Genomic DNA, 26,771 nt, shown 5'->3' with positions numbered 1-26,771 from the left:
GGGAAGTTCAGTTGATGCAGTTTACGTGGACTTTAGCCAAGCTTTTGACAAGATGCCACGTGGGAGACTGATTAAAAAAGTGAAAGCATGTGGAATTCAGGGAAACTTGACAAGATGGATCAGAAACTGGCTTAGTGGTAGAATATAAAGGATAGTGACAGAAGACTGTTAGAGTAACTGGAGACCAGTGTCCAGTGTTGTACCACAAGCATCAGTACTTTGTTATGTACGTAAATGATAGAGATGAAAATGTGGGGGAAAATGTTAAGCAAATTTGCAGATAACACCAAAATTGGTAGAGTGGTTAATAGCGAAGGTGATGGCTGTAGGTTACAGGAAGATATAAATGGGTTAGTCAGATGGACAGGCCAATGGCAGATGGTATTTAATCCTGAAAAGTGTGAGGTGATGCAGTTTGAACAAGAAACGAGATGAGGGAGCATTTAAATGAATGGCAGAATACTTCGTAGCTTAGAGGAGGACAGGGATCTTGGAGTAATTGTTCACAGATCCCGGAAGATGGCAGAGATATAAATAGGATAGTTAGGAAGGCATATGGGATACTCGCTTTCACCAGTCATGGTATAGAGTACAACAGCAAAGAGGTAATGTTGGAGTTGTACAGAGTTTTCGCTCGGCCACAGCGAGAGTGCTGTGTGCAGTTCTGGTCACCTCTCTGCAAGAAGGATGTGACAACACTAGACAGCAGGTTCACCAGGATTTTGCCTGGAATAGAGAAATTGAGCTATAAAAGGAGAGATTAGATAGGCTTGGATTGTTTTTATTTAGAGTAGAGAAGACTAAAGGGAGACATGATTGAGGTGTATGAGATTATGACGGGCATGGACAGGGTGAACAACAGAGCAGGTGTTCCCCTTGGTTGAGGTGTCAATCACAAGAGAGTATACTTTCAGGATAAGCAGCAGAAAATTCAGAGGGAATTTAGGAAGAAAAGTTTTTCATTCAGCAGGGAATGCACTGCCTGGGAAGGTAGTGGAGACCAGAAACCTTACAAGCTTTTAAAAAAGGTATTTGGATGAGCCCCTCAAATATCATAACATTCAAAGATGTGGGACAAGTGCAGGAAATTGGGAATCGTGTGCCTTTACTGTCAGTTATGTTAGTAGACTCAATGAGCCAGAAGGAACTTTTCTGCACTGTATGAATCTAGGAAATGTTTCCTAGCATTGGTCGACTTATACATGCTCTGGATAAATCTTAAACCTCACCTTCATCCACACAACAGGAATCAAAAATATTTTTAAAATCCTGCTATAAATGATACTTAAGGGTCCTCAAATACTATCACACCGGACCTCGATTGCAAGTACAAAGTGCTGTTGTTACTCGAGAGGCTGGCTGACAGATAGAAATTGATACCTTCACAAGAAGTCGGATTATGTTGTGCTTTATACCACAGTCCACTGCCACAATCTTGATTGGATTCCCTTTGCCGTAGACTTTAATTTCCTGTCAAAATACAGTAAGCTTGTCACAGTCATCACCCTTAATTCAGAACTGGAAAAACATTAATGGCATCACATCAGATTTAAAAATCACTTTACACACGGTTTACTCCAACAGACCAACTAACAATAGTGTTCGATATATTCACTGCCCTTGCTAAAGAATTTCACACAAGAACATCATAACCATCAGGTTAACTTCTGTTATTACGTTGTGGCTGAGAACTGAAGTGGACTTTAAAGGGCCTATCCTGAGCCCCAAAAATGGCAGCATCCCATGCCCACTGTAGGCTGTTGCCCCCATTCCCCAGGCAAAACCCAAACCTTCTCAAGACTCTGCCATACTTCTGTCCCCATTGCCTAGGCTCCCTACAGCACACTGCACTCTACACCTCATGTTTCCACCCCCTCCCCAGACCCCAAACAACAGAACCATCCTGCAATCAACCATTGACAAACACAGGAGTAGGCCATTCAGCCGCTCTCAAGCCTCAACTCCTTTATTATGTCAGGAGAAAGTGATGCTGGAGATCAGAGTCAAGAAGTGTGGTGCTGGAAAAGCACAGCAGGTTAGGCAGCATCTGAGGAGCAAGAGAACCAACGTTTTGGGAATCAGGCCTTCATTAGGAATGTGTGGGGAGAGGCCCAAGGGGGCTGAGAAATAAATAGGAGGGGGGGGGGGGTAGGAAGATCACTTGGAAGGCAATAGGTGGATACAAGTGAGAGGGGGGACAGTGATAGGTCAGAACGGAGGATGAAGCAGATAGGTGGGAAGGAGGATGGGCGGGGGGAGAAGTTCAAGAGGGCGGTGCTGAGTTGGAGGGTTGGATCTGGGATAAGGTGGAGGGAGGGGAGATGAGGAAACTGGTGAAAATCGACATTGATGCCGTGTGGTTGGAGGGTCCCTAGGCAGAAGATGAGGCATTCTTCCTCCAGGATTCCTGCAGGTCCTGGGCCTCCTCCACCACCACATCCCAGCCACTCGTCTTCCGCTGAAGGACCCTCCAACCACACGGCATCAATGTCAATTTCAGCAGTTTCCTCATCTCCCCTTCACCACCTTATCCTAGATCCAATCCTCCAATTAGGCACCACCCTCTTGAATTTTTCCCACCTGTCCACTTTCCTTCCCACCTATCCGCTCTGACCGATCACCATCACCCTCCACCTGCATCCTTCCAAGCTATCTTCACCCCAGCACAACCCCTCTCTGATCGATTTCTCAGTCCCCTTGGGCTATCCCCACCTCCCCCTACACTCAGTATGAAGGCCTTATGCCCAACATGTCGATTCTCCTGCTTCTCAGATGCTGCCTAACCTGTTGTGTTTTTCCAACACCACACATTTTGACTCCTTTATTGTGCCAGCTGAGCATAGCCACCAATTCCTTGATGTTTCAAAAACGTAGTGGCTCAGTGGTTAGCACTGCTGCCTCACAACACCAAGGACCAGAGTTCGATTCCTGCCTCGGGGGACTGTCTGTGTGGAGTTTGCACACTCTCCCCATGTCTGCATGGGCTTCCTCCCACAATCCAAAGATGTGCAGTTTAGGTGACTTGGCCGTGCTGAATTGTCCATAGGGTAAGGTGGGATGCTGCCTGAACTGCTGTGCTCTTCCAGCACCACTAATCCAGTACTTGATTTTCAGCATCTGCAGTCATTGTTTTTACCTTGTTTTTACCTAAGGTGCATTAGTCAGGGGTTAATGTAGGGTAAGGGAATGGGTCTGGGTGGGTCACTCTTCAGAGGGTCAGTCTGGACTTGTTGGGCTGAAGGGCCTGTTCCATACTGTAGGAGGTCTAATCTAAAAAAAAATTCCTCTTCTTTCATTTTTTTTTGAAAAACACTTTCAGTGATCTAGCCTTCTGGGTCAGAGTGTTCCTTTGGGAAAAAGAAATTACTTCACATCTTAGTTTTAAAGAGTGCCTCTTTATTCTGTAATTGTGCTTTTAGTTCAAGATTCAAGAAGGTAAGGATTTACAAACTCTCTCAAAGTGTCATAGTTAAATAAGAAGCTGGGCTCCGACAAGTTCCTTAAAAACAAACGCACCTTCGTTGATATTTCTGCCATCAGGTTTCGCAGGTTGGGATCCACAAATTCTACAGGATCATCTTCAAACTCAATTTTTCCGAGGATTGTTCCCTGTGAAGAATTTTAATGAAATGCATGAAGGGGCCAGAAGGTGAACAAGTGTGTTGCGAATAAATACAAAACAGCCTGGTTACCTTATCACGGACAATCTTAGTGAGCATTCTGGTGTCAATTCCGTAAAGAGCCGGGATCTGTACAAAACAAAAAAAAATTCAAATGCCCAGTTTCATCAGCAAAGCAAAATGCCCAAGCTTCATTTCTTTCCCAAATTCAGCTATTCCCCAGCAGTCATGTTGATATCCAATTTTGGAGTTACCCTGTGGTCTAAATAATCCAGATCTCTCAGCTGCTGAGAGTTTGGCAATTTCTCAAGGAGTCAAGATTAGTGTGATGCTGGAAAAGCACAGCAGGTCAGGCAGCATTCGAAGAGCGGGAGAATCAACGTTTCCTGATGAAGGGCTTTTGCCCGAAATGTCGATTTTCCTGCTCCTCGGATACTGCCTGACCTGCTGTGTTTTTCCAGCACTACACTAATCTTGACTCTAATCTCCAGCATCTGTAGTACCCACTTCTGCCTAATCTCTCAAGGAGTACAGCCGCGTTGTTTCAACTATACACAGGCCTGACCTTCAGGCCCCTGATACAGACATACTGGAGAGGGCCCTCTCCGGTTGTGAAATCGCTGGCTTTTTGTTTTGGCAGTACTTTAGACATTGCTTAAACAGAGAAAGACTGTAAAATTCCTAGGTGCAGAGTGGTCTAGGTGTTCTAGCGCATAAGTCACACACAAAAAATGCATAATGGTACAGCACACAATCAAAAAAGTCAATGGGACACTATCCATTAATAGTGTAGGAATTGAATATAAAAGCAAGGATGCTACACCTCAGTAACACAGAGCATTAGTGAGAGCAGATCTCAAATACTGAGTGTAGTTTTGGTCTCCTGACTTAAGTTTAGAGGTTGTTTGCTCGATTGATACACAGAATGAACAGGTTGTCTTATGGGAAAAAATTGAGGTTAAAAATCACACAACACCAGATTATAGTCCAACAGGTTTAATTGGAAGCACTAGCTTTCAGAGCACTGCTCCTTCTGAAAGCTTCCCATTAAACCTGTTGGACTATAACCTGATTTTGTGTGAGTTTTAACTTTGCACACCCCAGTCCAACACTGGCATCTCCAAATTGAGAAAAGATTGGAAAGACTTGAGCTGGATTCCCCTGGAGTTCAGAAAATGAGGGGTGATTTGACTGTGTTTAAGGATTCGGAATGATCTTGACAAGGTGAACATGGAAAGGATGTCTCCTCTTTTGAATCACTCCTGAATTTGTCAGCACTGTTTCAAAATGAGGGTCACCCTTTCAGTTCAGAGATGTTTTAAATCCATCCTGGAGTATGGAGATGCCTTGAAGCTCTGTCTCTGATGGCAGTGGAGGTATAAGTCATTGAATAATTCTAAGAGCAGTATAGATTTTGTCAGGCAGGCAAATCAAAGATAATTTGGGATAGATGGGAAATGTGGAATTCAAAGCACAAACTAGTCGCCCATGATCTTAATGAATGGTAGAGGGGTCAAATATTCTACTTCTGCTTGCAGTTTGTACGACACGGTGTCAAAAGTCTTCAACTAACCTCCAGTTCACTGTCCAATTGATTTGAGATCAATTGGATATGGGGAAAAGGCAGGAAATTAGCAATAGGTCGGAGAACCAGTGCAGACACGATGGACCGAATGGCTTCTTTCTGAGGTGTACCAATTCTGTGATTTAATTTACAGAGTCTCACAATTTCAAAAGGACAATACTTCAGCTGCAAAACATGGCTCCATTGCCTGGGAGCCAAGGGACACGGGAAGAAATTTGTCAATCATATTCCTGATCACGAAACTGTAGAGAGTGAAGGGAGAAGAACAGCATTTCTGCTCCTCATACCACTGAAAGGCTTGGTTTGTTTCCACAGAGCAAGGGGACATTTTGTAATGACGGTCAAGGCCCTGCACAACTTGGCAGTCAGACAATTTCCCGTAGGACAACCAGAACTTCAGTAGCTGAGCATAGAGTGACTGCCTGCCCCACTCAGCTGGTAGTGACATGCTGACCACTGCTAACTTTATCAACAACCTTTTGATAAATAAACATACACAACAGGCAGCATGGTGGCTCAGTGGTTAGCACTGCTGCCTCATAGCACCAGGGACCTGGGTTTGATTCCAGCCTTGGGTGACTATCCGTGCAGAGTTTGCACATTCTCTACATGGGTTCCCTCCGAGTGCTCTGGTTTTTTTCCCCCACAGTCCAAAGATGTGCAGTTTAGGTGGATTGGTTATTGTAAATTGCCCATAGTATCTAGGGATGTGCAGGGTTACTGGGATTGAGTCTGGGTGGGATGCTCTTCGGAGGGTCAGTGGGCCAAATGGCTTACTTCCACATTGTAGAGATTCTATGGTAACAGTAAAACAAAAAAAAAATCTCTTCCACAGGGAACCTCTTGTATTGCAGCGAGTCTCCTGGCCAGCCATAAACAAGTGGAAACTGCATCCTCACAACCACCTCAATATTAAAAGACTCCAGGCTTTTGCCATCAGCAAGCGTCATCCACAGAGATATACAGATTGGCACTGAACTAAGAGAGATCAGGGTTATGTCTGGACAAAACACTAGAAGTGGCAGGACAAGTAGTTTAAAAGGGAACCTTTACAAGTAAGGCAGAGGGAAGCAAAGCAAGGACATTCCAATGAAACTGTGTAACAAACAGGTGGCCCACACTCAGCTGGAGTGTTATGTCTGGTTCTGGGCACCATACTTTAGGATGGACATGAAGGGTTTAGAGAGATGCTAGAAAAGATACACAGGGATGGCTTTCAGGAAGGGGGAATCTCAGTTCATTAAATTGACTAGAGACATCTCTACTGTTCTAGGAGGAACAATTGGGGGTGGGGGTTGTTTGTTACAATTTTTCAAAATCAGGAAGGGCCAGAACCCAGCAGGGAGAAACTATTACCTGAGGCAGAAGGGACAGGAACTGGAGGGAACAGTTCCAAGATGATTGGCAAAACAAAAGTCTGAAGAAACCCTGTTTTTGCTGCAGGGGATGGTTATGATTAGGAACACCAGTGCCTGAGTGTCGGGGGGGGTTCAATCAAGGCTTCCACTGGAACTGGATAAACAGCTAAAAGGTCAAATCTCTGCAGAGTTCTGGAAAGGGCAGGAGAGATAGTGGATCTGATGAGTTGCTTTGGCAGACGAAAAGCCATTCTATAATTCAGGATTAGGCTACAAACTCTAGGAATACAAGAATGGGTTTTTCACTGATTAATAACCTAATGTACTTGCCCTCACACCTAGCTCCCACTACACAGTAGAGACGGGAACAAACTCTCCACACGCCAACAAACACATTATCTTTTTTAAAAAAAAACTTCTCCCCTCACTTCTCTCTTTTGCTGGGGATCTTACATCCTTGAAACTAGCCACAAACAGCAGAAGACAGACCACATGGATCTTGAGTCGTACCTCAAAGAGAGTGCATGGGAGGGATGAGAACAAGAGAGGAATCAAACCATACCTTTTCTTCACATAACCACTCGCCCAGGGACTTAACAGAGTTCCAGTGACTATAGTCATGGCTGTAATCCTGCACCAGTAATCCGGAAACCTGGAAAAGAACATCATAAACAATTATTCCAAACATCTGGCCCGAGCCCTATCTCAGCCAGGAGAGGAATCTCGCCTCTGCTCTCGGTGCTATCCTGAGCCACAATCTTGGACCCCAAGATCAGACTGTCCTGTGGCATATCTCCATTACCTAAGTGCACTCTGAAGGCAAGAAACATGACACAGCATAACTTTTGGGAAACCAACTGCCACAAACATGAACCATCACCAGCATCATAGCACAGGAGTTCCTCGCTGTTGGTTACTGGTGAGATGAATTCCAAGTTCCATGGCGTGACATGGTCTGTATAAAGACAGAACCATGAATACTCTCTCATATCCTCAAACCTTTCCAGTCTGCTCTGAATGCGGTCAGTGTTTCCTTAATTCCTCCATAATATACCATCCATTCAATACCTCGAGCACTATTTTAACATGAAAGAATTTCCTTTTAATCGCAAAGAAATGAATTTGATCAAATGCTTCAACACCTCAGTGTTAATGTGGTTGGCAGATCAATGGACTTACTCGGTCCCCACTCCCATCCTGACAGATATTTACCTGGATAAATTCAGACTCCACATATTTCGTCAGACCCAATTCATCCAATTCTTTCGTATCCGGCACTCCATAGTTGCCTGCCATGGGGGATGTGAGAGCCAGGATCTGTCCTCTGTAGCTTGGATCTGTCAGGGTCTCGGGGTAGCTAAGACATAAACAAAAAAATTCTAAACTTCAAACGTAACAGAGCGAACCGCTGAAGATCATGAACATTTTAAGTTTTCAAAGACTGTTTCAAAATGAGTGCTACTTGTTTTGACACAAAACAAATCCCATGCAACAATGAACTAAAACATTCACCTGTCTGTTGGAGATGTAAGAATGTTAATCTAGATACTGAAAACTGCTACATATTAAAGATTCATTCCTGATGAAGGGCTTATGTCCGAAGCATCTATTCTCCTGCTTCTCGGACTCTGCCTGAACGGTTGTGCTTTTCCAGCACCACACTTTCAACTCCACACTTTATAATGATAATGGTCATACCAGAGTGCAGAATACCTTATAGAGTCATAGAGATGTACAGCACGGAAACAGACCCTTCGGTCCAACCCGTCCATGCCGACCAGATATCCCAACCCAATCTAGTCCCACCTGCCAGCACCCGCCCTGTATCCCTCCAAACCCTTCCTATTCATATACCCATCCAAATGCCTCTTAAATGTTGCAATTGTACCAGCCTCCACCACATCCTCTTCCACTCATTCCATACACGTACCACCCTCTGCGTGAAAAAGTTGCCCCTTAGGTCTCTTATATCTTTCCCCTCTCACCCTAAACCTATGCCCTCTAGTTCTGGACTCCCCGAACCCAGGGAAAAGACTTTGTCTATTTATCCTATCCATGCCCCTCATAATTTTGTAAACCTCTGTAAGGTCACCCCTCAGCCTCCGACGCTTCAGGGAAAACAGCTGCAGCCTGTTCAGCCTCTCCCTATAGCTCAAGTCCTCCAACCCTGGCAACATCCTTGTAAATCTTTTCTGAACCCTTTCAACTTTCACAACATCTTTCCGATAGGAAGGAGACCAGAATTGCACGCAATATTCCAACAGTGGCCTTACCAATGCTCTGTACAGCAGCAACATGACCTCCCAACCCCTGTACTCAATACTCTGACCAATAAAGGAAAGCAAACCAAATGCCTTCTTCACTCTCCTATCTACCTGCGACTCCACTTTCAAGGAGCTATGAACCTGCACTCCAAGGTCTGTGTGTTCAGCAACACTCCCTAGGACCTTACCATTAAGTGTATAAGTCCTGCTAAGATTTGCTTTCCTAAAATGCAGGACCTCGCATTTATCTGAATTAAACTCCATCTGCCACTCCTCAGCCCATTGGCCCATCTGGTCCAGATCCTGTTGTAATCTGAGGTAACCCTCTTCGCTGTCCACTAATCCTCCAATTTTGGTGTCATCTGTAAACTTACTAACTGTACCTCTTATGCTCGCATCCAAATCATTTATGTAAATGACAAAAAGTAGGGAGGACCCAGCACCGATCCTTGTGGCACTCCACTGGTCACAGGCCTCCAGTCTGAAAAGCAACCTTCCACCACCACTCTGCCTTCTACCTTTGAGCCAGTTCTGTATCCAAATGGCTAGTTCTCCCTGTATTCCATGAGATCTAACCTTGCTAATCAGTCTCCCATGGGGAACCTTGTCGAACACTTTGCTGAAGTCCATATAGATCACATCTACTGCTCTGCCCTCAAACTTCTTTGTTACTTCTTCAAAAAACTCAACCAATTTTGTGAGACATGTTTCCCACGCACAAAGCCATGTTGACTATCCCTAATCAGTCAATGGGAACAAGGGGGCATAGCTTTAAATTAAGGGGGGGGTAGATATAGGACTGATGTTAGGGGTAGGTTCTTCACTCAGCGAGTCGTAAGTTCATGGAATGCCCTGCCAGTAGCAATGGTGGACTCTCCCTCTTTATGGGTATTTAAGCAGGCATTGGATAGGTATATGGAGGATAGTGGGTTAGTGTAGGTTAGGTGGGCTTTGATCGGCGCAACATCGAGGGCCGAAGGGCTGTACTGCACTGTATTCTTCTATGTTCTAGGTGGCAACTCCACTGGTTGGAGTCATACCTGGCACACAGGAAGACTGTTGTGGTTGGTGGAGATCAGTCATCTCAGTTCCAGGACATCATCTCTGCAGGAGATCCTCAGGGTAGTGTCTGAAGCCCAACTGCTTCACCAATAAACATCCCTTGATCAGAAGGTCAAAAGTAGGAATGTTCACCAACAGTAGCACAAAGTTCTGCACCATTCACAAACCCTCATACACTGCCGCAATCCAGGACCAATTATAAACAAGAGCTGGACAATGTCCAGGCTTGGGCTGACAAGTATCAAATAACATACATTTGTACCATGTTCGATGGAATGAACTGGTGGAAATTGACAAATAGTTCCCATCACTGAAAGTCTTCGAGACCAGTCTCTAGATTACTTCCATCTGTAAGTTCTCCTCACATAGACAAAGATCTCAGCCAGTCGGACTTGGTTTTACAAGGCCTACCCAGATAAATCTTGGAACAATGTTGGTGTTAATCTGTAATGCTAACACAATGAAAGTATAAAGGCAGTCAGCATCTCAACCAACAGAGAACCTAACTACCATCTGTGAGATATTGTGTTACAGGCTATCCTTATTAACTCATTCACCAGCTCACTGTATTCATTAATACCAGGTTCCCATTCATTCGTAACCTTGACTAACCCATTATTTACCATAACATGGTTTCATTCATTCATTCATAAAATCGCAATTCTACAGTATCCAAATTTAAAAACAACCCTTTCAAATCCATCACTACATTCCCACACCTTATCGACCTCTGCTACAAGCAGTGTTTACCTCAGCATATAGGACACTACCATCCCCATCAAATCTCCACGAAACATTATAATATTAAACAGCCCTTACCAACCATCTCCTGGACCTGAATAGATTAAATCCCTGTTAAATACCTTTTTACAGGGCTATTACCCCTTTAAGAAACTAACTGACAAAACAGCACGTGTATGAATGAAATTGCACGAATGAACGAAACTCATACCAACAAATTGTAAATAAATCTCACCACACAGCTGCAGTAACCAGTTTAATATCCTTTGTCCTTTTATTACGATTTCTAACTTATTTAGAGCATACAGACCTAGCATTTTTACTAAAATTTACTAACTTAAAAGACAAAAGGGCTAACACCTAATTACACAAGCCAAACGGACAGATGTCCTATCAGAAGGAGCAGCCAGCATTCAGCACGTTTTAACCCATCTCCTGTCTCCCTGGACATAAGCCCCTCAAACCTGTGTGTGTATAAAATATGTAACACTACAGTAATGAGGTTTTACTATATATCTTGTCAGAACTGTATTTCGGGATTCTATTGGTACCTCGAACTTGTGCTGTAATTGCTGAATAAAGAGGATATTTTCACCACTCACTGATTTCTGTCATTATTTGACCATGATCCCACACATCCCTTAACATTTGACAGCATTACTATCACTGAATCCCCACTATTAACATTCTGGGAGTTACCACTGGTCAGAAATGGAATTGGACTTGCCATATAAGCAGTGGCTACAAGACCAGACTAGGATACTGTGGCAACTAAGTCTCCTCCTTACTCTCCAAAACCTGCCCACCATCTACACAGCACAAGTCAAGAGTATGACGGGATACTCCCATATGCCTGGATGGGTGCAGCTCCAACAACATTCAAGAAGCTTGAGACCATCCAGGACAAAGCAGCCCTCTTGCTTGGTACCGCATCCACAAACATTCACTCCCTCTATCACATACACACAGTCAGTAGCAGCAGTGTTTACCACCTACAAGATGCACTGTAGAAATTAGAGGATCCTTAGACAGCACCTTCTAAACCTACAATCGCCATCATCGAGCAGGATGAGATCAGCAGATACATGAGAACATCAGCACCTGCAAAGTTCCCCTTCAAACCACTCATCATCCTAACTTGGAAAATCACCATTCCTTCATTGTCGCAGGGACAAAACCCTGGAACCCCCTCCCCTAATGAGATTGAAAGTCAACTTGCTGCAACAGTTCAAGCTAGCAGCTCACCACCGCCTTCTCAATGGCAACGAGGGATGGGCAATAAATGTTGGCCCAGATGGTGATGCCCATATCCCACCAATACAAATAAAGTATACACAGAACATTACAGCACAGTACAGGCCCTTTGGCCCTTGATGTTGAACCAACCCATGAAACCAAACGTACTTTTTCCAGAGTGAGATTAGCGTGAGTTCAACGCAGAACTATACTTTGAATATAACTGAAACAATTTGCATAGAGTGCCTTCAGACTCAAGTACAAAATAAACCAGGCACTGCACAGACTCATCACATACACATGAACCACAACTCATGCGAGCTGCCAGATTGCTGACATGAGAAATTTTTGTGAAGTTTCCTATGACATCCTTTGTGGTCTCCGGAAAAAATGGCTGACTGAGTCTTCCTAAAATCGGGCAGAATCAAGCTCAAGACAGTGGGAAATGATGGCCACTGTCCTAGATTTCCACCCTGAACTGTGGCACAATAGAAGAAAAGCAGCCTTCCACGTCATCTGGACCAAATGGCAGCAGCCACTCTGTCACTATCCTCGTGCTAGAACGCTCACGGAGAACAGTAATCTCATTGTGTCAAGATCTTGCTGCGAAGGTAGGTTCGGGTTCATGGTAAGGTCGGATTATCCAGTTATCCTGTACCGCACGTGAGTGTGCAAACTATTGTCTAGTCTGGTTTCAGTAAAGATGGGTTAACGTGACATGATCTAAAACAGGGTTTTAGATCCCTCAAGCCAAGAGCGCACGGTGACTCTGTACTCACCCAACCAGCCCAGTGTTGAACACGACCTCGCCTGCTGTTGAATGGGGATAACCAAAGGACACGCCTTTCATTTTCGTTCCATCGTCAAGGATCACATGTGCTGTCTGCGCCTAGAACGAGTAAAGCATTTCCGTTAGACTGTCTTACATACATTCTACATCCTAAGTGCAGACATCGTCCAGTTTTGTGTTGAGTCACCCAGGTTTGTTTCTGAGCCTGTCTCACTGTAGGCCTAAGCCCTGCACACTCAGACTGTGGGGCAAAGAACACCAAGACAGGAAAACCGCTAACACCAGCTGGTCTAAAATCATATACTTCAACCTAGGGAAGCATTTTCAAGGATTACTGAGTTTTTTTTTTAAAACTGGTGCAGTGTTATTACTTGATTTCCACAGAAACTCCTCAAAATGAAAAGGTACAGACATTGGATGCAGAAGCAGAAGTAGGCCATTCAGTCCATAGAGCCTGCTCTGCCATTCAATGAGATCATAGCTGATGTCCTCATCCTCAACTCCACTTTCCTGCCTTTTCCCTATAATCCTCAATTCCCTTCCGGATTAAAAATGTCTATCTCAGCCCCGAATATACAAGTGTCAACAGTTTTCTGTGGTAAAGAATTCCACAGATTCACTGTCCTCAGAAGAAATTTCTCCTCACCTCCCTCCTAACTGGGCAACACACTTAAGTAGGCAGCACGGTGGCTCAGTAGTTAGCACTGCTGCCTCACAGCGCCAGGGACTCAGGTTTGATTCCCACCTCGAGCGACCATCTGTGTGGAGTTTGCAAGTCCTCCCTGTGTCTGCGTTGATTTCCTCCGGGTGTTCCGGTTTCCTCCCACAGTCCAAAGATATGCAGGTCAGGTGAAATGGCCATGCTAAGTTGCCCAAAGTGTCAGGGGTAAATATGGGGTGCAGGAAATGAGTCTGGGTGGGTTGCTCTTTGGGGAGTTGGTGTGGACTTGTTGGGCCGAAGGGCCTGTTTGCATTCTGTAGGGAATCTAATGTAAGATTCTATCCTTTGGTCCAAGACTCCTTTAAACGGGGAAACATCTACTCTGTCCACATCTACTCTGTCAAGTTCCATAAGAATATTATATGTTTCATTAATTTGTCTCTTCTATATTCCAACAAGTATCACCTAACCAACCTTTCTTCATAAGACGGTCCTTCCAAACCAACTGTCAGCCTATAGTGAACCATTTCTGGTCAGCCTCCATTGCTGGCATATCATTTCTTACATAAAAGAGGCCACAAACTGTTCACAGTGGGCAGCACGGTGGCACAGTGGTTAGCACTGCTGCCTCACAGCACCAGAGACCCGGGTTCAATTCCCACCTCAGGCAATCATCTGTGTGGAGTTTGCACATTCTCCCCGTGTCTGCGTGGGTTTCCTCCGGGTGCTCCGGTTTCCTCCCACAGTTCAAAAAATGTGCAGGTCAGGTGAACTGGCCATGCTAAATTGCCCATAGTGTTAGGTGAAGGGGTAAATGTAGGGGAATGGGTCTGTGTGGGTTGCTTTTTGGAGGATCAGTGTGGACTTGTTGGGCCGAAGGGCCTGTTTCCACACTGTAAGTAATCTAATCTAAGTATTCCAACTTTAGTCCACCAGTGCTTTTTACAGGTTTCAGAAAGACCTCCCTACTGACTGCCGTACTCCATTCCTTGTGAAATAAACGCCAAATCATTGCATCTGCCCCCTTCACCATCCAAACTTTCCTTTTTCCTGATTACTCTGCTAGATTGATTAAATAAGTCAACATTCCCTTTAAAACTACCCTTTTCTATTGTCAATTATTTATTTCTTTTCGTGTGCTTGCCCACCACTCCTCCATTGTCGGAAACAGGAGGCGGTGACCCAGCCCATCAGTTAAGCAATCTGGTCAGTTTTGCTTCTCTGCTTGATCGGCTTCCTGGCTCAACAGCCAGTCAACATTTCCTTTCAGAATCACTGGTCATCTATTCTAAAATGAGCAGGATGTCCCAATACCACCATTGTTGGTGGGTAAAAAGGTTCTCCCTCATATCTTCAGTATTAGCAAGCTAACTAGACCCTTCGAAACCTGCACTAGAGGCTCTAAAGCCCTGTGATAGGGCAAAACATGCTTCCCGTAGGCCTCTGTGCCCCTCCTGGAGAGAAATCCTTGGGATTAGAATAGTTAGAATGTTATTTTTGACGGGCAGAGTAGCAATGGGATAAAGGGCCTTTTTCTGTGCTGTGGATCTCTTAATGTTTCACCATAGGGCACTGCCAACTGATCAGACCAGTCCCAGTAAAGACAGACCCAGGGAGTGGACACAGCCAGTACTTTAGGTGGGCCCCACTAGATATACCATGTGGAAGAATAGAACCAGAGCCCCTGGTGCTGTGAGGCAGCAGTGCTTACCACTGAGCCACTGTGCCATCCTAGATTCAACAAGCCTCTACACAACTGAAGCAAGACTTCACTACTCCTGCACTCAAATTTCCTGGTCATAAAAACTAGCATTCCATTAGCCTTTTTAACAACTTGCTGCACCTGCATGATAGTTTTCAGTGACTTATTGACAAGGCCACCTACGCACCTTGGTATATCAACACTTTCCAACCTGTTAGTAAGAAATACTCTGCACATCTGTTCCTCCTACCAAAGTGGAAACCTCATTTTTCCACATTATATTCCATCTGACAATACTCCCCTTTCATATCAATTGCTATGACAGAAACAAAAGCAGTTTTATTTTTCTCTTCGCTTACCCTCAGCTTAATTCTTTCGACCTGGTTGACACTTGAAGAATTTACCTGACATGCATCATAGCGCATCTTTCATTGTATTATTATATTCTCCATATCTCATCTTTGTTCAAACGTACCCAGACTGTACCTGTGGCACCTCCTTCTGAAAGACCACCCATGGTTGTGTTAGAAATCTTCCTAATGTCTCCGGTTTCATTTTACCCGAGCTAGACTCCCTCTCATCCTATTGACATTATCTCCCAATTTGAAGACAGCCTTGGTTTTCTCCATTACAAAACTAAACTTTATTATGCAATGATTACTCCTTTCCAAGTGTTCCTCAACAGACACTTGGTTCATTCACTCCAGCTCATTTCCCAAAACCAGATCCAGCAAAGCTTCCTCCCTAGTTGTACCAAAAACATATTGGCCAAGACCCTTCTCCTAAACACAGTTCTGAAATTCCTCCCCCATTTTACTTTTTACATTATCCCAGTTAAGATTTGGGTAATTAAAGCTCCCAATATCAACACTATGTAGTTCTTGGTTGTCTCTCCGATTTCAGACAGATTTGTTCCTTGATCTCTCATTACTTGGAGGCATACAGATGACCCCAGTAGCATAATCATCTTCATTTTGCTTCTCATCTCTGAATAAAAGGATTCTGCCCCTGCTCTCTCAAATACAACCCCTCTTTCCAAATTTCAAATGGCTTCCAGTGTCAGTACTACCACAACATCCCTCTCTTCTCTCCCTTTGTCTCATCTGAAGATTTGGCACCGGCGATAATTTCCAAGCCAGGATGGGGAGTGCTTGGAGGGAAACTTGCACATGTGACATTCCCATGTACCTTAGATTAGATTAGATTAGTACCTGTTGCAGAAATTTAAAAAAAGGGTATTATGCATTGGAGGGAAGACTGGAATGTAGTTCAGTGGCACCTGCACACAGGGTTTGCTGAGACGATCCTTTTGCTCAACAGAACACAACTCCTCAAATCATTGTACTCCAGATACTTTCACTTGCTTGCAGAAGGCACAGGGTGACTCATTCAAGCTTACAAAAAGGTCTCTGACATTTTCATTAAAAGTCACAGCAACTGAAGATGGGAAATAAACTGGCCTCCTTCAGGTCTGTGACGCTTTTGATTGCAGTGTAAAAATACAGCTCCTTTTCTGACTCAAACATTCACACCTCCAAAGTGTTCAACATCCTGGGAGTCAGAGTCACAGATATACAGCATGGAACAGACCCTTTGGTCCAACTCATCCATGCCAACCAGATATCTCAACCCAATCTAGTCCCACCTGCCATCACCCAGCCCATACCCCTCCAAATCCTTCCTATTCATATACCCATCCAAATGCCTCTTAAATGTTGCAATTGGACCAGCCTCCATCACTTCCTCTGGCAGCTCATTCCATATACACACCACCCTCTGCGTGAGGTCCCTTTTATATCTTCCCCCTCTTATTCTAAACCCATGCCTCTAGTTCTGGACTCCTCCACCCCAGGGAAAAGACTTTGTCTATTTGTCCTATCCATGCTCCTCATGCTTCCATAAACCTCTATAAGGTCACCCCTCAGCCTCCACCACTCCAAGGAAAACAGCACCAGCCTATTCAACCTCTTTCAAATCCTCCAACCCTGACAACATCGGTAAATCTTTTCTGAACCCGTTCATGTTTCACAACATCTTCCCGATGGGAAGGAGACCAGAATTACACACAATATTCCAACAGTGGCCTAACCGATGCCCTGTACAGCTGAAACATGACCTCCCAACTCCTCCACTCAATACTTTGACCAATAAAGGAAAGCATACCAAATGCATTCTTCACTATCCGATCTACCTGTGACTCCACTTTCAAGGAGCAATGAACCTGCACTCCAAGGTCTCCTTATTCAGCAACACTCCCTAGGACCTTCCCATTAAGTGTATAAGTTCTGCTAAGATTTGCTTTCCCAAAATGCAGCACCTTGCATTTATCTAAACTAAATTCCATCTGCCACTCCTCAGCCTATTGGCCCATCTGATCAAGATCTCATTGTAATCTGAGGGAACCCTCTTCGCTGTCCACTTCACCTCCCATTTTGGTGACATCTGCAAATTTATTAACTGTACCTCGTATGCTCACATCTAAATTGTTTATATAAAATGACGAAAAGTAGAGGACTTAGCACCGATCCTTGTGGCACACCACTGGTCACAGGCCTCCAGTCTGAAAAACAACCCTCTGTCTTCTACCTTTGAGCTAGTTCTGTATCCAAACGGCTAGTTCTCCCTGTATTCCATGAGATCTAACCTTGCTAAGCAGTCGCACATGGGGAACCATGTCGAACCTCTTACTGAAGTCCATATAGATCATGTCCACTGCTCTGCCCTCATCAATCCTCTTCGTTAATTCTTCAAAAAACTCAATCATGTTTGTGAGACATGATTTCCTGCACACAAAGCCATGTTGACAATCCCTAATCAGTCCTTGCCTTTCCAAATACATGTACATCCTTTCCCTCAGGATTCCCTACAATAACTTGCCCATCACTAATGCCAGTTTCACTGGTCAATAGTTCTCTAGCTAAAAATGTGTTGCTGGAAAAGCGCAGCAGGTCAGGCAGCATCCAAGGAGCAGGAGAATCAACGTTTCGGGCATAAGCCCTTCTTCAGGAATGAGGAATTCTTCAGGATTCCTGAAGAAGGGCTCATGCCTGAAACATCGATTCTCCTGCCCCTTGGATGCTGTCTGACCTGCTGCGCTTTTCCAGCGACATTTTCAGCTCTGATCTCCAGCATCTGCAGTCCTCACTTTCTCCTCAATAGCTCTCTAGCTTGTCCTTACCACCCTTAAATAGTGGCACCATATTAGCCAACCTCCAGTCTTCCGGCACCTCACCTGTGACTATCGATAATACAAATATCTCAGCAAGGGGCCCAGTAATCACTTCCCTAGCTTCCCACAGAGTTCTAGGGTATACTTGATCAGGTCCTGGGGATGTTTCCACTTTTGTGTGTTTCAAGACATTAAGCACTTCCTCTTCTGTAATATGGACATTTTTCAAGCTGTCACCATCTATTTCCCGAAATTCTATATCTTCCATGTCGTTTTCCACAGTAAACACTGATACAAAATGCCCGTTAAGCATCTCTCCCATCTCCTGTGGCTTCACACAAAGGCCACCTTGCTGATCTTTGAGGGGCCCTATTCTCTCCCAAGTTAACCTTTTGTCCTTAACGTATTTAAAAAACCCCTTTGGATTCTCCTTACTTCTATTTGCCAATGCTATCTCACGTCCACTTTTTGCCCTCCTGATTTCCATCTCTTAAGTAATCTCCTACTTCCTTTAGACTCTTCTAATGATTCATTTGATCTATCCTGTCTATACCTGATATATGCTTCCTTCTTTTTCTTAACCAAACCCTCAATTTCTCTAATCATGCAGCATTCCCCATACGAACCAAACTTTCCCTTCACCCTAACAGGAATATACTGTCTCGAGACTGTCATTATCTCATCTTTGAAGGCTTCCCATTTTCCATCCACCCCTTTACCCGCGAACATCTGCCCCCAATCAGCTATTGTAAGTTCTAGTCTAATACCATCAAAATTGGCCTTCCTCTAATTTCGAACTTTAACTTTTAGGTCTGGTCTATCCTTTTCAAAAACTGTTTTAAAACTAATGGAATTATGGTCACAGGCCTCAAAGTGCTCCCCACCGACACCTCAGTCACCTGCCCTGCCTTATTTCCCAAGAGTAGGTCAAGTTTTGCACCTTCTCTAGTAGGTACCTCCACACATTGAATCAGAAAACTTTCCTGTACACACTTAAATTCCTCTCCATCTAAACCTTTAACACTATGGCAATAGTCCCAGTCTATGTTTGGAAAGTTAAAATCTCCTGCCTTAACCACCCAATTATTCTTACAGATAATGGAGTTCTCCTAACAAATCTATTTCTCAATGTCCCTCTGACTATTATAACATAATACAATCTATAATACAATCCCAATAAGGTGTTCATCCCTTTCTTATTTCTTAGTCCAACCTAAATAACGTCCCTGGATGTATTTCCGGGAATATCCTCTCTCAGTATAGCTGTAATGCTATCCCTTATCAAAAATACCTTTCCTATTCATGTATCCATTCAAAATGTCTTTTAAATGTTGTAACTGAACCTGCATCGACCACGTCCTCTGGCAGTTCGTTCCACGTACAAACTACACTCTGTGAAAGTTGCCCCTCAGGTCCCTTTCAAATATTTCTCCTCACACCTTAAAAATATGCAGCTTAGTTTTGAACTCGCCCACCCTCAGAGAGATCACCTTATCTATGCCTCTCATGATTTTATGAGCCTCCATAATTATATATAAATAGCAGCAAGACATCCCTGCACTTCTTCTCAAATCCTCTTTCGATGAAGGTCAACATTCCATCTGCTTTCTTTTCTGCCTGCTGCAGCTGGCCACTTGCTTACAGCAACTGGTCTACATGGTCACCCAGGCCCTCATTGCACCTCTCTCTTTCCCAATGTATCACCAATTTGTTAATAAGCTGCCTTCCTGTTGATTGTTCCATAAGTGGACAAATTCACATTTATCCATGTTGTGCTTCACCTGCCATGTACTCACCCATTCAGACAACATTGAAGCATCTCTGCATCCTCCTCCATTCCCCCTCCAACCCAACTTTGTGTCATCTCAGTTTTTAAAAAATTACTTTTTGCTTCCTATCTGCCAGCCAGTCTCTATCCAGGTCAGTATGATGATGGTTACTTTAAAATGGTTATTTTGTCTTGGGTTTTTATTAAGAGAGGAACATAAAGACAGAAGTGCTGAAGTCGCTAGGGAGCTAGCCTGAATCAAGAGTCTTTAGGACTTTCTTTAAAAAAACAATTTAACAATGGAAGGCGAGCAGCCAGTTCTCCCAGTTCAGGTTTTCTAGTTGTTTTTTTAAGCAATAGCAGTCACCAGATGTTTGAGTCCAGAAGTGTTGCAATCTTCAATAAATGATTACTAACTGAATTGCTCTGGATGTTGTTCACTCCTGCCTGTTAGAATCGGTGTTTGAATTTACCTTTTTTACCAAGGGGTGAATTTATGGGATATTACTATAATGGAACAGTTAATTAGTTAAGTCACTGTATCAAGTACTCTTTAGTTTTCCAATAGCTAAGTAATTCTAAATTTCGCTTTCCTGTGTTTACGCTTGAACTATTGAGTTTAAATAAATTGCGCTTTGCTTGATGCAGAGTGGTTTTGACTAGTTACATCACACTTGGAACACTGACTTCACATTTACCTTTAAAATAAAGAAAGAGGTGGTTCTAGGCTATGTTGACACTTCAGTCTCTTCTGTGGTTTTCTGAAAGTCCAAGTAAACTACATCCACTGATTCCCCATCATGAACTCTACTGCTTCCATCCCCAATATATTTATCAAGCATGATTTCCTTTTTGTAAATTCATGCTAACACGATCTGATCCTGTCATTGTTTTCCAAGCGCTTTGCTATTAAATCTTTTATAATTGACTGGAGCATTTGCCCCACGACCAATATAATTTTCTGTTTCGCTCTACATATTTTTAAAAAGTGGATAACATCATTCCATTTACTGAGCAAGTGTCCTGAATGCCTGCCTGTGTCTGTGATCTGCTGGATTTTTTCTTGTTAACCAAAGACCCCTTGTAAGTATGTTAACCTGAATTAGACAATTAGGTGAAATTTGACATTTTGGTGGTTTAACCAAATTTTTACATTTGTTTTGACTATTGGAATTGTGGCAATTAATTTTTTACACACAGAACAATAAGAAAAGGGCACTATAAAGTAAATAGTACAATTTTAAATGCAGGACAGGTGCAGAGAAACCTGCAGACATATACAATTTTTCAAGGTAACAACAAAAGTGAAGAAGCCTGCTGGAAGAGTCACATGGGATCCTGAAATTTATAAAGTCACGTGAAATAAAAGTAGACAAAAAAAAAAGGCATAACAGGGAAGGGAGATGAACTCAGGACATGGTTAGGAACGTGGGACTGGGATATCATAGGAATTACAGAAACATGGCTCAAAGATGGACGGGACTGACAGCTTAATGTTCCAGGATACAGATGCTATGAGAAGGGGGCAAGAGAGGAGGGGGAAATACAGGACAGCATTATACCTATACAGAGGGAGCATATTCCTGGGAAATACATCCAGGGAGGTTATTTGGTTCAAACTGAGAAATAAGAAACTGATGATCACGTGACTGGGATTGTATTATAGACACCCAATACTAAGTGGGAAATTGAGAAACAAATCTTTAAGGAGATCTCAATCTGCAAGATTATTAGGGTGATTATGGTAGGGGATTTTAACTTTCCAAACAGAGTGGCACTGCCATAGCATTGAGGGTGTATTTGGTGATGAATTTGTTAAGTGTGTACTAGAAAATTTTCTGATTCAGTATGTAGATGTACCTACTACAGAAGGTGCAAGACTTGACCTACTTTGCAGCAGGTGACTGAAGTAACAGTGGGGGAGCACTTTGGGGCCAGCAAGCATAATTCTATTAGTTTTAAAATAATGGAAAAGGATAGACGGATCTAAAAGTTGAAGTTCTAAACTGGAGGAAGGCCAAATTTGACAGTATTCGGCAAGAAAATTTACAAGCTGATTGGGGGCAGATGTTCACAGGTAAAGGGACAACTGGAAAATGGGAAGCCTTCAGAAATGAGATAACTAGAGTCCAGAGATAGTATATTCCTATCTGGGTGAAAGGCAAGTCTGGTAGGTGAAGGGAAGGTTGGATGACTAGAGAAATTGAGGTTTTGGCTAAGAAAAAGATGGAAGCACGTGTCAGGTACAGACAACAGAGATTAAGTCACTCTTTAGAAGAGTATAAAAGGCAGTGGGAATATACTTAAGATGGAAATCAGGAGGGCAAAAGGGGGACATGAGATAGCTTTGGCAAAAAGAATCCGAAGTGATTCTACAAATACATTAAGGACAAAAGGGTTACCAGAGAGAGAACAGGGCCCATCAAAGATCAGCAAGGCAGCCTGCGTATTGAACTAGATTAATTTAGGAAATCTGTCAACATGGACGAGTTGGACCGAAGGGTTTCTTTCCACGCTGTCCATCTCTACGACTCCAAGTTAGCTCTCAAAACTGAAATGAATACATATTTGAAGGTAGGTTGGAGTACTGAGGTAGAGCAGGGGGAGTGGGAGTCATTGGATAAATCCAGCAAAAAGCTGGCACTGACACTGACACTGGCACGATAGGCCACATGGCTTCTATCTCGTCTATATGATTCTATGATTACGTAAAGTGCCACTGGGAAGACTCAGTTGAAAATTATGTACTCTAACGCCACTCCAGTAAAGCACAAATTAAACTGGGAACATGTTTGATCTGTGGGCTCACAGGTTATATGTTAAACAGTTTCTTAAAAAGTTCATTTCCATGGTGTGTCACTGCAGGACAGCATTTATTTCCCACACCATCTGCATTCAAGAAAGTAGTGGCTTTTAGAATACAACATTGCATCTTTGAAGACGGTAGTTTATCAAACACATTGTTACGACACAGTGGCTCAGTGGTAATCACTGCTGCTTCACAGCGCCAGGGACCCAGGTTCGATTCCAGCCTCGAGTGACTGTCTCTGTGGTTTGCACATTCTCCCGGTGTCTGCGTGGGTTTCCTCCAGGTGTTCCAGTTTCCTTCCATAATCCAAAGGTGTGCAGGTCAGGTGAATTGGCAATGCTAAATTGCCTATAGTATTCATGGATGTGTAGGTTAGGTGCATTAGGTCGGGGAAGTTTAGGGGAATGGGTCTGGGTGGGTAACTTTTCGGAGGGTCAGTGTGAGCTTGTTGGGCTGAAGGGCCTATTTACACACTGTAGGGACTCGAATTCAAATCGTCTCGGCTGACCAGATTCCAATCTGACCTAGTCACATTTGGCCCACATCCCTCTAAATGCTTTCTATTCATATACCATTACAAATGCCTTTTTAATCTTGTAATTGTACCAGTGTCCACCACTTCTTCTGGAAGCTCCCTCCAAACACTCATCACACTCTGCATGAAGAAATTATCCCTCAGACGCTTTTTTAAATCTTTCCTTTCTCACCTTAAACCTATGTCCTTTAGTTTAACACTTCCCACCCTAGGGAAAAGAAATTAGCTTTTCACCTTATCCATGCCCCTCATGGTTTTATAAACCTCTATGGAAAGGTCATTTGCTCAACCTCTGGAGTTCCAAGGAAAAAAGCCCCAGCCTGTTCAGCCTATAAATCAAACCCTCAAATCCCAACACCTTTCTTACAGAAGGGCCGACCAGAATTGTATGCAATATTCTAAAAGTGGCCTCACTAATGTCGTGTACAGCCACAACATGACATCCCAACTTCGATACTCAATGTTCTAACCAATGACGGCAAGCATGCCAACATTACTTTGACAATCCTGTCTACCTATGATTCTACATGCCAAGGTACCTGCATACCAACGTCCCTTAATTTGCGTCACTCCCCACCCAACCATCAAGTCCTGCCTTGGTTTGCCTTACCAAAATACAATACCTCATATTTATCTAAATTAAACTCCATCTGCCACTCCTTGGCCCACTGGCCCATCTGATCAAGGTCCTATTGTAATGAGGTAACCGTCTTCACTGTCCACAACACCACCCAATTTGGTGTCATCTGCAAACTTACTAAGCATATATTCTACATTCATATCCAAATCATTTATATAAATAATTAAAAGCAGTAGACCTAGTGCCAATCCTTGTGGCAAACTGCTGGACAAAGGCTTCTGGTCTGAAAAGCAATCCCCTACCACCACTCTGTCTCAGACCAACAAGCCAATTTTGTTTCCAATTGGCTAGCTCCCCTGGATGCCATGTGATCTAACCTTACTAACCAGTCTACCATGCGGAATCTTGTCAAATGCTTTGCTGAAGTCTATATGGACAATGTCTACCACTCTACCTTCATCAAGCTACTTTGTCACCTCTTCAAAAAACTCAAATCAAGTTAGTGAGACACTTTGTGCCATGTACAAAGCCAAGTTGACTATCCATAATCAGTCCCTCAGAATCCCCTCCAACAACCTATCCACTATTGACATCAGACTCTACAGTCTATAGCTCCCGGACTTTTCCTTACAGCCTTTCTTAACTAATAGCAGCACATTAGCCACACTTCAGTCTTCTGGCACCTCACCATTGGTATGAATATCTCAGCAAGGACCCAGTAATTTCTTCCCTAGTTTCCCTCAGAGGTCTAGGAAATATCTGGTCAGGACCTAGGAATTTATCTACCTTAATGTGTTTTATGACCTCCAACACATCAAGCATACTGCCATTTAGCCCCTGGCACCGGTTTCATCATTCAGTAAAATCAAGGCTGATCTATATTTTAATTCCCTCCTACCACCACGGACGTAAATGACTATAGATAAGAAAATTTGTGAATTACCAATTTAAGGCTGTTTATTGACAAATTTGTTTGGAAGCTGTTCTACATTTATTGCACGGAGAAACACTTCTTAATGCCCCCGTTCTCTCTAGCTGTGACTGAGTGAGTTACGTTCTTGCCTGGATTGGAAGTTTGTGGGCTCAAGTCCAACGCTCCAATAGAGGCCTGCTCTCTCATGTGGCATAAAACATCCCGAGCAGATTTGAACAAAATGCAGTTACCCAGGATTTTCTGGCCAATAATTATCATTCAATCTTCTTTTGCACGCTCTGCCCAAAAGCAGATCTCACGCTCACCTCGCCACTATGGACAAGATAGGGAAGTAGTTGTCCAATCCAGCCCAGCCCAAAAGACGGATCAAACCCTGTTCTGTTTAGCATCAACCCAATCCACTTTGGCCATCCAGCCAACCAATCCCTCTTCCCAAGAAGTCTGGTGTGCTGTCATAACAGACACCTTTTCCATATATGTTGCAGCCTAGGACTCTGAACAGGGCTGATAGAGGCACCAATTTCTTTACAATACTGGCCGGCCAGGAATATGTGCTACTTGGTGGATGTCCAGGTTGATACTCAAACCTGTTTAACTGCATTGCTCCTGGAGCTCTGGAGTTCATGCCCCGAGGCAGTGACATAACTTACACGTTGTTGCCTGCCCTGAAGTCAGCCTTGGAGGACAGTCACCCAAAGATCTGAGGCAAAATGTCCCTGACTGCTGAGGTGTTCCCTGACTGGGACGGAACATCCCTGTCTGGCAATTGTCACACAGCATTGTTCATCTGTTGGGCATCAATCGCCAGATAGTGTTGTTCCCTCCCAGCCAGGGAACACTTCAGCAGTCAGGGACATTCGGCCTCGGATCTTCAAGTTACCATCCTCCAAGGCTGACGTCAGGATATGTAAAAATACGGAGAGGCCGAGCAGAGGTTGATAGCCAAGTTTGGTACCCATGACATTGGCCTTAACTGGGACCCTGGGTTCATGTCACACTACAAGTGACCCCACTACACTACACACGTACTTACATATTCACACATACTCACAGACCCTCTCTCATACATTCACTGTCTCTCAGACATATATACACCCCACACTCTCTCACCTGTACTCACACTCTCTCACTGGCTTATATTCTGTCACAATCAGACCCTCACTCTCTCGACATGCACGGACACATAAGTCAACGGGGTAATCTGCATTTGCAGAATTGTATTTGCAGATACATTCTACTTTGTTCAAAAAGCACACAATCTGCAGGCAGTCAATCCATAGGACATTTTATAAATTCCTACTTTGGAAACAGAACCGATCTGACTAAAGATTGGAATACAGACAGACTCTCACCTCACACCTCCAATGCATTGTCTGAGGTGAGCTGAGATGTAATTTTTTTTTGTTATGAAACCTTAAATTATTTTGGGAATGTGACTTGAAAGAGGTTCTGGCCTGCATTTTACAGCCATAGTGAGAGCGAGGACCAGGGGACTGCCGGGCAGGTAAATTTCCCTCTAGAAAAGGACTTACCTCAAGAGAGAGGAGCTGAGTGGGAGTGGTCAAATTGCACTCTGGGAAGATGGGTGAACTGATATATTTGGGCAGCAGCTGGACCCGAGACACTCTCCTCCTCTCACCAAAACAAAAGACGACTCTACGGTGTGTTGACAGGGTAAGGATTTTCTATTTATTTTTTATCGTGTGATTGGTTAATTTTTTTTCCTTGTTACATTTATCTGTTATTTGATATTACAGTTGGACAAACTTAAGCTTAAGAGTAAGAAGGCAGGAGATCTCAGACCCGTGTTATGCTCCTCTTGTTCAACGCGGGAGCTCAGGGTAACAGCTGATGTCCCTGGTTCCTTCACGGGCAGTGTGTCAGTGTGTCCACCTACAGCTCGTTAGACCGCATGACGGCTCTGGAGCTGCAGATGGACTCACTGTGGAGCATCTGC

The 26,771-nt window shown here is 43.7% G+C and overlaps 1 protein-coding gene across 1 annotated transcript in view; it reads right to left on the bottom strand.

The window, feature by feature from the left end:
• The window catches only part of cps1 (carbamoyl-phosphate synthase 1, mitochondrial), a 191,791-nt gene that overhangs the window by 149,968 nt on the left and 15,052 nt on the right, over positions 1 to 26,771 (bottom strand). The window contains exons 2-7 of the mRNA XM_072578736.1: positions 12,646 to 12,755; positions 7,776 to 7,920; positions 7,126 to 7,215; positions 3,693 to 3,749; positions 3,517 to 3,609; positions 1,381 to 1,470 (exon numbers count right to left, since the gene is read on the bottom strand). Of these exons, the coding sequence (XP_072434837.1) occupies positions 1,381 to 1,470; positions 3,517 to 3,609; positions 3,693 to 3,749; positions 7,126 to 7,215; positions 7,776 to 7,920; positions 12,646 to 12,755 (585 nt within the window). The remainder of the gene's footprint in view (positions 1 to 1,380; positions 1,471 to 3,516; positions 3,610 to 3,692; positions 3,750 to 7,125; positions 7,216 to 7,775; positions 7,921 to 12,645; positions 12,756 to 26,771) is intronic.

This window comes from Chiloscyllium punctatum, chromosome 10 (genome assembly GCF_047496795.1).
Source record: "Chiloscyllium punctatum isolate Juve2018m chromosome 10, sChiPun1.3, whole genome shotgun sequence".
NCBI lineage: Eukaryota > Metazoa > Chordata > Chondrichthyes > Orectolobiformes > Hemiscylliidae > Chiloscyllium > Chiloscyllium punctatum.
The sequence above is the reverse complement of the archived record's forward strand: the minus strand, read 5'-3'. Positions and strand labels throughout refer to the sequence as shown.